Source organism: Moschus berezovskii, chromosome 19 (genome assembly GCF_049115385.1).
Source record: "Moschus berezovskii isolate FMDL1 chromosome 19, NW_MosBer_1.0, whole genome shotgun sequence".
In the NCBI taxonomy this organism is placed as follows: Eukaryota; Metazoa; Chordata; class Mammalia; order Artiodactyla; family Moschidae; genus Moschus; species Moschus berezovskii.
In genome coordinates, this window is record NC_142478.1 from 73,916,008 (window position 1) to 73,927,027 (window position 11,020).

The 11,020-nt window shown below is 53.0% G+C and overlaps 1 gene segment (V, D, J or C); it reads left to right on the plus strand.

Moving 5' to 3' along the window:
- LOC129542721 (immunoglobulin lambda variable 2-18-like) overlaps positions 1 to 6,621 on the plus strand; it is a 56,572-nt gene extending 49,951 nt beyond the window's left edge. The window contains 2 exon segments of the V gene segment in view: positions 4,841 to 4,878; positions 6,166 to 6,621. Coding sequence covers positions 4,841 to 4,878; positions 6,166 to 6,485 — 358 coding nt within the window.
- The last annotated feature ends 4,399 nt before the right edge of the window (positions 6,622 to 11,020 follow it).

An 11,020-nucleotide genomic window follows, 5' to 3' on the forward strand; every position in this document is an offset into this window, starting at 1 on the left:
GAGTCCAGTTCCTTCTTTGGAAGACTTGTTTCAGATCAGAGACCAGTGTGAGGTCAGGTTAGAGGATGGAGAAGAAGCTGTGAAATGTGATGGAGAGCTGGGGGCCGGTCCTCGGCGACCAGGCACCGAGGTCGCCTATGCAATCGGCAGGTGATTTACAGTGGCGTCATCAGAGGGCTGACGGGGAGGAACAGGCACTGTCGTGAACCGGCTACAAAGATCTAAAACGTACACCCTTTTCAGCAATATGCTGCAAGTCATGAAAGACAGCATATCTCTTTAAACTGCGTAATTCCGCTTTTAGGAATTCATCTGGGGGCGGGGGAGCAATCAAAAAGACGTGACCAAAGGTTTACAAGCCAGAAACTCAACTTGTTAACAATGGGAGAAAATCGGAAATAACCTAAATATCCAACAGAAAGGGTATGATGAAACAGCATGGAACATCCATCGTAAGGAATCCTAACACAAGCTTCTAAAATCGGGTTTTCAAAGCATGTGAGCACCGTCAAAAGCTTGTCAGAAAATATAGGAATATGTCAATAATGTGTCTCTAGCAAGATATTTTTAACTTTTGCTTTATAATTTTATAAAATTGTAAAGTTATAATTGCATGAAATATAATTATAAAATTATAAACTATAAAAAAATGGTTATGAAAATGTTCACAAGAAGATATATATATAATTTTATCTTCTACAATACTTTTTAATGCCAGAATAATATGTGCGTTTAAAAGAGATTGAGCACAGAAGCATATAAAATAAAATTGAAAGTGTCTGCCCAGAAACCCCACACGTCTTACCCTAAAACCCATTCTCCAGCGAGAGACAGTGTCTGTGGGTCTGTACACTTCTGGCCTTCCTCCTGGGCATGCATGTCCCTGAAAACACACACACACACAGCTAATTGGTGGTGGAGTTTTATTTTTCAAAACGGACTCATATGCTGCCTGTGAGCCTGCAGCTGTCTTCTTAAACAGCCTGTTGAGAGTTTCTGCATCAGCCCACACGGATCCTCCACGCTCTCTGAATGGCTGTGCATGAATTCAAAGTTTGAAAGAAGCAGCGTGTCTACTCATCACCTATTGATGGACATTTAGGTTGTTTCCACTAAAAACCATAAATTACAAGAGATGCTACGTGGAAACCCCCACACGCGTAGCTGTGTGCTCGTACTTTGTACACTTTATCTCCCCGGAAAGACACCTAGAAGTGGGATGCTGGGTCAGAGCGAACAGGCTTTGAAATTTTCATAGTGGTCCTCCCAAAAGTCTGTTCCAGCTTCCGTTCACTGCAGTGAACGACAGTGCTTTTTCCTCTCCATTCTCGTCAATAATGGGACATTTGGATCTTTCTTTCTTTTGCGCGTCTGAAGAGCAAAAATGAGAACAAAACTGTTTGCTGTTTGTTTATTTGATTGTTGGTGAAATTTATTTTCCTTTCATAATGATTGATTGATTGATTGATTTTATTTCTTCTGTGAATGTACTGGTTGTAATTTTGTCTGGTTTATTTTTTGTTTGGTTGGTTGTACTTTAAGGTTTATGGAAACTCTTCATCCATTTGGGATAGTAACCCTTCGTTAGGTATGTGTGTGGTAAATATGTTTCCCTGATCTGTTTTCCAGTTTCGTTTGTGGGGTCTTTCAACATTAAGCCTTTTCAACGTTTACGTGTCAGATCAGTTGTTTTTCTTTATGGTGTCTGTGATCTGTGGCAAGCGTAGGAAAGACATTTTTATTTTGATTTTTTTTAAATTTTATGCAGGCACTTCTATTGTTTTGGTGGTTTTTGTTTTTACTTCACCTGGAATTTATTTCTGTGTTGGTAGAAATGTATCCTTATATGTTTTCCGAATGGGAAACCAGACGTCCTGTGTTTGTTGAATACAAGCACAGGTTTCATCAAATGCTGAGTGACTGGCTTATCACACCCTCTCTGTGGTCTAACCACCAGTTCCCACATCCCTTCCACCATGTTTTAATTATTGTAGCTTTACAGTGTGTTTGGGTACCTGCTAGAGAACAATCCCGCCAGTGCTATTCACAATGAAAATATTTGTCTATTCTCCACCACTGAGATGAGATGGTTGGATGTCATCAGCGACTCAATGGATGTGAGTGTAAGCTCCGGGAGTTGGTGGCGGGCAGGAAGGCCTGGCGTGCTGCGGTCCGTGGGGTCGCAAACAGTCGGGGACGACTGAGCGACTGAACTGAACTGAACTCCACCATTATTCTTACTGTTGGACTTTAGAACTGGCTCACTGATTTTTTATTTTTTTTATTTATTTGTTTGGCTGCGCCGGGTCTGAGCTGCGGCACTCTGAACCTTTAGTTGCGACTGGCAGACTCTTAGTTGCAACGTGTGGGTTCTAGTTTCCAGACCAAGGGTCAAACCCAGGCCCTTGCGTTGGGAGCGTGGAGTCTTAGCTCCGGGACCCCCAGGGAGTCCAGAATTATCGCTTTGATGCTGTGCTCGTAACTTCCTGGAGTGCACGGATGCGCCTGAGGAGGATTGACGTCTGCTGCTGTGTGCGTTCGCCAGGTTGTGCTGCATTTAATCCTCACAGATCTTGTACACTCTGTGTTCAGTGTATTCCTAGGGCTTCTAATAGAACTTTTACCGAGATTGTCCGTGTTTCCCCCATTTCGTAATCTCAGTGGTTACTGCCTGTATAGGAGACCTGCTGACTTTTGCCTAGCCTGCTTGTATTCAATCACAGGTTAACTCTTGAACTAGTTCTAATAGTCCTCCAGTTCATCTTGAGCCTGTTTTTTTTTTTCTTTTTTAAAGTAAACTAGCCCATCACCTGCAAAAACCATTTTTATCTCATTTTTCCTAACATTCACACTCTTCCCCCCATCTCGTTTCATGGGCTTGAATCTGTAGAATATGTTAAATAATAAAAGTAAGCGTGGGAACCCTGGCCTCTAAAATGGTCTTGCCTTTAAATGTGAGGCATGCTGTAAGTTTCAGGAGACACTGTGCATTAAGTTGAAGATGTTTCCTTAGATAATTAACTTAGTAAAAGGCTGGATATTTGCTTTCTTTAATCATAAATAAGTGCTGAATTTACACTGCTGTTCTGTTAAATTTTGTTTCAAAAATCGTATGTGCATACCTTAAATACAACCATGACCAAAAAGCTCCACTGCTGAATCAGAAGAAAGCTGGGCCCCGTGCAGTACGGGTTGCCTTCCTCCTTAGATTCACTGCGTAGCGGGATAATATCAGATTTGGCAAGGCCTGAGGAGTCTCGTCACCATACGCTCCGGCAGTGCAATCTGCATGCTTTTCTGTTTTTCTGAGATTTTTAAGGGCACTTTTTGTTATGGTAAAGATTCTGCCTGCGATGCGGGAGACCTGGGTTTGATCCCCGGGTGGGAAGATCCCCTGGAGCAGGGAAAGGCTACCCACTCCAGTATTCCGGCCTGGAGAATTCCATGGACTGTATAGTCCATGGGGTGGCAGAGTCGGACACGACTGAGCGACTTTCACTTCACTTCACTTTTGTTATGGTAGGACACAGAGGCTGACTCAATGAGGGGCAAGCATTGTGGAATGAGTCCAGTCCTCTGGCTTGCGGAGAAATCTACCGAATTGAGAACAATGATGTGGGCCAAGTCTGCAAGGAACTGGGAGCAATTTAGATGGAAGATGCAGAGTCTGTGGGAGCTGTCTGTGGGACACTCAAGCAGAGACGCGTCCAGGAGGCAGAATGTGTATAAATCCAGAGCCAAGAAAAGAGGTCAGGAAGGAAATAGGGATGCAAGACCCCTGGGCGGTTGTCCGAGTGCACGGTGTGGGTCAGAAGCAGAGACAGTGGAAGAACACTGTGGGGCTGGAGGGGACCTCAGACTGGACCGGGGCGGGGGCCTCATTAGACCTGACCTCAGAAGTTTCAGGGAGAGATGGGGGTGGGAGGGAGAGGGCTCCCCCCACCAAGTCCCAGCGTGTGAAACAGGGCTTGGCAGACGGGTGCTTGATGGCCATTGTTGGATAGACAGATGCATGGTGGACAGATGGATGGATGATGGATGGAAGGATGGATGGTGGATGATGGATGGATGACGGATGGATGATGGATGGTGGATGACGGATGGATGACGGATGGATGATGGATGGTGGATGACAGATGGATGGATGGTGGATGGAAGGATGGATGGTGGATGACAGATGGATGGATGGTGGATGGAAGGATGGATGATGGATGACAGATGGATGGATGGATGTTGGATCGATGGATGGACAAACAGATGTACAGAAAGACAGTGATCTGAGACAGCAGGAAAGACTTCATCAAAGAGAATGAACTGAACTACGTCTCCGTGGGTGGAGGAATCAGGGCAGGGGTTCCCCACTTGGGGCCTGAGGAGTAGCCTGGTGTCCAGAGGCCCAGGAAGGAAGTTGCCTGGCTGGACCGTGTGGAATCGTGGGGCAGGAGCGCCCCGGCCTGACAGTGAGGCCAGGAGCCGTCGGGCAGGTCCGAGCCAGCCCGGCGCTCCCCTGCCGCACGAGTCTCCTTCAGCGCCAAGGAGCCAGTGCTGGCCAGGACAGCCTCCAAGTGAGGGGGGCACGCTGGGTGACCCCAAGGAGTGTGTGGCTGCTGCCTCGGCCAGGGAGCTGGGTGTGGGGACACCCCCAGGATGTGAGCCCACCCAGGGGTGCCCTGGCCTCTGGAGGGCTGGCTCCACACCACCCTCAGCCCGAGGACACAGCCCCACCAGCTGCAGCCATGTGCCCGTCACGCCCAGCAGCTTCCCGCCTGGCCCAGCCCCCCCAGGGGACAGGCCCCAGGTGCCGGCCCGGCGGGTTTTGGTCCGAGGCTCAGCCACTGTGTTTTATCTTCGGCGGCGGGACCCGGCTCACCGTCCTAGGTAAGTGGCTCTCACCCCTTCCCCAGCCTGTCTCAGCCTCTGCTCTCTCAGGAAAGTCACTTCTCTTGCTCTGGGGGCGGCTTCCTCTCTGTCCCCCCAGCCTTAAGGGCTGATCCCCACCTTTCTCTGTGGGGCTGGGAGGGGAAGCGGGTTGGTCTTAGGGTAACCAGCAGGAGCCTCCAGAGGCCGACCGTCTGATGGGGCCAGTCTGGGCACCGGGGCCGGGGAATGCAGGGACTCATTCTCCTCTTGTAGAGCAGACACTGGGGTGCGGGCCAGAGGCTGGTGCTGACTAGGGGCGTCTCCAAGCCCCGGGCTCCAGGCTGTGAGCTCCGTGCCCCAGCCGGGAGGGCCACAGGAGCTTGGGGGCTCGATGGGAGCTATGACCAGTCCCCAGGGACACAGAGGGAAGCCTGAGTCAGGGCCCTGGAGGCCAGAGAGAGAGGGGTCTCGCCCGCTCTGGGCTGAGGGGCTGGTTGGCCACAGCTGAGACAGGGTGAGCTGACCAGAGGCTCTCAGGACAGCGGTCAGAAAGGAGCGGGTCCCCTGGGGCAGGAAATCCTCCGTCTGGGAGCCCTGACCCTTGGGACCCAGGGCTCACTCCTGTCTGAGGGTCGGCCTCCGCTGGCTTCGAGGCGGCCATTAGACTTAGGAGATGATGAACAGGGCTCTGACCCCCATAAAATTGGGGCCGTCGGAGGTGCTGTGTGGGGGCACCGTCCGCTGAAGGCCGGCGAAGCAAGGGGCCCTGTGCTCAGGCAGGAGGGATGGGGAGACGGGCAGGGCCTCAGAGGAACCCTGGGTTTTGGCTGGGAGAGCTGAGGCTGGGCTGGGCAAGGAGAGGAAGGCCCGGGCCCTGCTCTGCACGTGGATCTGGCACAGTTGTCCCCACGTCTCCCGTCAGGACTGTCCTGGCAGGTGGGCCGGGGGACCCGCATTCATGGAGGAGGCACCCGAGTTGCAGAAGCAGAAAGTCACAGAGGGGTCTGGCAAGGGCCAAGGGCCCACGAGGTCAGGGCTAAGAGCAAACACGGACTCTAGGGGCCAGGAGGATGGAGGAGAGCGGCCCTGGCCACAGCCGGGGACTCTGAGGCCACGCTTGGTCGGTCACTTGGGAGAGAGACGGGCAACGGCTTCTGAGGGGCTGTCTGCCGTCCAGGGGCTGAGTGCGGGGGTGGGCACAGAGAAGGCAAGCAGGGCTACCGTGGGGACAAGTCACAGAGGTGGTACTGGGGGCCAAGGTCAGAACCGCCCCGGCATCCTACACCCCCTCCTCCATCCACACAGGTCAGCCCAAGTCCGCACCCTCGGTCACCCTGTTCCCGCCCTCCAAGGACGAGCTCAGCGCCAAAAAGGCCACCCTGGTGTGTCTCATCAGCGACTTCTACCCGGGTAGCGTGACCGTGGCCTGGAAGGCAGATGGTACCCCCGTCACCCGGGGTGTGGTGACCACCCAGGCCTCCAAACAGAGCAACAGCAAGTACGCGGCCAGCAGCTACCTGAGCGTGACGGACAGCGAATGGAAATCCAAAAGCAGTTACAGCTGCGAGGTCATGCACGAGGGGAAAACCGTGAAGAAGACAGTGAAGCCCTCAGAGTGCTCTTAGGGCCCCACCCTCGGGGGCCCTCTTGCCCACACCCCCTCCCCCAGCTCTCCATGGACCCCTGAGCCCCCGGCCAAGTCGGCCCCTCCCTCCCTGTTCCCGCTTCTCCTGAATAAAGACCTTCTCATTTATCAGCCGACATTTCTGAAGTGCTTTCTGGGTCCGGCTGAGTGTCGGGGAGAAGGGTCAGCTCCTTAGGGAAGGGACAGGTGTGACCCAAGAGCCCATCAGCTTGTCATCACCCCAACCCATCCCCAGGAAGCAGGGAGCTCTGAGTGCCAGGGGAGCGGCAGCCCAGAGCAGGACGTTGTCAGGCTCGCCCTCCCACACACCCCGTCCCGCGGGGAAGGGACAAGGGCCTGTGAAAGGGACAGGGGATGGCCCTGGGGTTGGGGGCTGAGGATCGGGGAGAAATGAGGAGGGTTCCTGGTGAGACACAGGGCAGGTGTGGGGCCCTCGTGGGGAGCTGGGGCCTCCCGCAGGAGGATGGGGGGGCATCTGAAGCCAGGCCAGGGATGGAATTAGTTCTGGGGGAAATCTGCACGAGCCAGGTGCCATCTTCCTGTATGGTGGGGGGTGGGAGGTGGTCAAGAGAGCCGAGTCAGTAGAAAAGGACACCATCTGGGGATAAAGAGGCCATCCAGTGACTGTCGCATGGAGAGAGTCCATTGGCATTCAGGAGGAGAGTCAGGCCGATGAACCCAGCTCTTGCCAGGCTCAGAGGGTGGCTGGAGGGCTCCCACAAGTCCGGGCTCTCGAGGGAGCCAGCGCCCCCGATCCCTGCCCAGGGCACCCTCGCCCCGTAACCTGGTAGTTCACCTGAGTGCACCTGGAGCTGGACACACGAGCTCAGGGCCTGGGGCCAGGGGTCATCCGCTCAGAGCTGCAGCCCCACTGGCCCTGTCGTCCTCAGGACCCTGGCCTTGCAGCCCGTCTGTGCCTCCAGCTTCGGGGCGAGGGAGCCGCCCTCCCCGCAGCTACGGACAGCCGGGTCGGCCCAAGGACAAAGTCCACATGGATGGGAGACTCTGGGGCCTCCCTGAGGCAGAGGAGGGAACCCCCCGCCCAGGTCTTCATCCCCAGCACCCCGACCCAGAGTCACAGACAAGGAGGTGAGAGAAGCCAGGGCCGCGGTGTCCCATGGCTGCTGCCCAATCCCGTTTCCCGGATGGGAAAACTAAGACCCTAAGGGAGAAGGGGACCGCCCAGGTCGCCCTCACCCTGATGGCCTTGCTGGGTACAGTGCCACCGTGTCCTCCACCCAGAGCCGGGGCCGCCCAAGACTAACTCCCCTGTATCTTGTCCCGCGTTTTCATCATGAAGGACTGAGATCACGACATGAGAAGGCGGACGAATAATAATACCCCCAGGTTCCTGCCGCTGGATCCCGGATCATCCGTTCAGGGGTGCTGCCAGCTCCTCCCCACAGCTGAGTCCCTCCCCGGGGCGAGCCTCTGAAGCTCATCCCCCACTACGCCATCTCATCTGAAAATATGTCGCTCATGGCCTGGAAAGGAAGAACCTTAAGTGTAGCTAAACTATCATGCTGCTGCTGCTGCTAAGTCACTTCAGTCGTGTCCGACTCTGTGTGACCCCATAGACGGAAGCCCACCAGGCTCCCCCTTCCCTGGGGTTCTCCAGGCAAGAACACTGGAGTGGGTTGCCATTTCCTTCTCCAAAACTATCATGAGCAAACCCAAACAGAAATTATCCATAATTCCTTAAGACCGAAAAACAGCTTCTCACGAAATGACTCACTATTGTCACAGTATATTTACTTGGCTGTGTTTTGTTTTCATTCATTTTTTTTTTAATGTCTTTTTTTCCTGGTGACTCTTCATGTTAATATTGATTAGTTTTTGAAAGCGTCCTCTGTTTTATCTTATTCATTCTTGGTGTAGCTGGGTCTTCGCCGCTTCTCAAGTTCTTTGTCTCGTTGCCGTGAGCACAGGCTGCTCTGTGCTTGCAGTGTGCGGGCTTCTCCTGCTGCAGGGCACAGGCTCTGGAGCCCAGGCTCAGCGGCTGCGGTGTGAGGACTTAGGCGCTCCGAGGCCCGTGGGACCTTCTCAGATCAGGGAAGATCAAACCCGTGTCTCCTGCGCCGGCAGGTGGATTCTTAACCACTGGACCACCAGGAAAGCCCTCTTTTCATTCATTTTGATTGAGCGACGGTCGACTTAGAGTGTTGTATCCGGTTCCACCGCACAAGGTGAATCAGACACATCTGTATACACACACGTTCATCCACACTGTTTCGGATTCTTTTTCCATACGGGTCATCGGAGCACTGGCCAGCGCTCTCCGGGCCGTATGGTAGGCTCTCGTTGGTCGTCTGCGTTATACACGGACTTGATAAGAGCAGCGTGTGTCTGTCAGTCCCAGGCTCCCAGGTTATCCCTCCCCTTCAGTCCCCCTTTTGTTTCCTACATCTGCGACTTCATTTCTGTTTTGTCCGTCAGTTCCTTTGAACTGTCCTCTCGGATTCCACGTTTAAGCCGTACCGTGTGCTATTTGTCTTTTGCTCTCTGACTTCACTCAGCATGACGAGCTCTGGGTCCATCCTTGTCTCTACACACGGCATTGCTCCGCTCTTCTTTCTGGGTGACTCATTCCTTCGCACGCATGTCCCACAGCTTCTTTATCCATTCATCTGTCGACGGACATTTCAGCTGTTCCCACGCCCCGGCTATTGTAAACAGTGCTGCTGTGAACACTGGAATATGTGTGTCTCTGAACTGTGGTTTTCTCAGGGTGTATGCCCAGTGGTGGGATTGCTGGATTATATACGGTAGCTCTATTTTTGGATTTCAAGGAACCTTCATACTATTCTCCCCAGTGGCTGCACCAGCTGACATTCCTGCAAGCGGTACAAGAGGGCTCCCTTTTCTTCACACCCTGTCCAGTGTTCATTCTCCGTCGATATTTTAATGATGGCCATTCTGATCATGGTTTTTCCCGTGGTCATGTATGGATGCGAGAGCTGGACTGTGAAGAAAGCTGAGCGCCGAAGAATTGGCGCTTTTGAACTGCAGTGTTGGAGAAGACTCTTGAGAGTCCCTTGGACTGCAAGGAGATCCAACCAGTCCATTCTAAAGGAGATCAGTCCTGGGTGTTCATTGGAGGGACTGATGCTGAAGCTGAAACTCCAGTACTTTGGCCACCTGATGCGAAGAGTTGACTCACTGGAAAAGACTCTGATGCCAGGAAAGGTTGGGGGCGGGAGGAGAAGGGGACGACAGAGAATGAGATGGCTGGATGGCATCACCGACTCTGTGGACATGAGTTTGAGTGAACTCCGGGAGTTGGTGATGGACAGGGAGGCCTGGCGTGCTGCGATTCATGGGGTTGCGGAGAGTCGGACACAACTGAGCGACTGAACTGAACTGAACCTCATTGTAGTTTTGATTTGCATTTCTCTAATAATTAGTGATGTTGAGCATCTTTCCATGTGCCTCTTTGTTACTTGGTTGTGTTTTGGGTACTGTTTGATTTGGTGTATTTTATGTTCTTTCCAAGAGGGTTGGAAAGCCTTGACCCTTTGATTGGTGGGTGAGTCTAGGGCCTGGTGGGTCCTTCAGTCTCTCCCAAATTTCTCTGGCTTTTTCTAGCTAGAAGAGGCTGCAAGAGCACAGTTGCTGGTGCTGGACTCCCCGGGGTTGGGGTGCAGCCCTCAGCCCCTTCACCTCAAGCTGTATCTGGGAAGTTCTCACTGCTTTATGTGCCTGCAAAGTGGTTCTAGCTAGAAAGGGTTAATAGGGTTCTGAGGGATACTTTGGCCAGAGGCAATCCTAGGACAGTTGGCCATTTCCCTCCGTAGTGCCCTTTTGGGATCATAGGTCGTTTAGCCAAGTTGTCTTCCTTGGACACTCCAATCCCAGGTCCCTTAGGTGGGATGGGAGGCCAGGGGCAATTGTCGTTCTGTCCTCCCTGCTCTAGTGAAAGCAGTAAGTGAAAGACAGCGAAGTCGCTCAGTCCTGTCTGTCTCTTTGTGATTCCATGGACTATAGCCTACCAGGCTGCTCTACCCATGGCATTTTCCAGGCAAAGCTACTCGAGTGGGTTGCCATTTCCTTCTCCAGGAGTGACAGCAGTAATTGGTCCACAAAGGGAGGCCCTTCAGATGCTCTTCACTTCTCCAGGAGTAGCTTTCGGATCTTATTTCTGTCCTTTAGTGGAGCACTTTTACAAAATGATGAGTGGTCTCTGCCCGCTTCTGAAGGCGAGCAGTTCATTGCATCGCGGGGAAGTCTAGGGCACATGCAGGCGAAGTTTGAATCTGCCCTGGTTATACTCTCTTGGCGCTGGAGTTCCCACCTTTGTCCAGGGCAGCCTCCTCTGGTGGCCCCAGGTCTTCCTGCTCAGGCCCAGGAGACCTCACAACTTCCTGCGTTCTGTGGGGACCATGTGTTCCAGGCCCATCTGGTGCCTGGCCCGACTCAGGCCTGGGATGGACCATGTAGCCCAGCAGCCTGATTCTCTTGAATGAGATCCTGTCTCAGGACCACAGTGAGGGGCTTGCTCACATCTCTGTTCTGAAT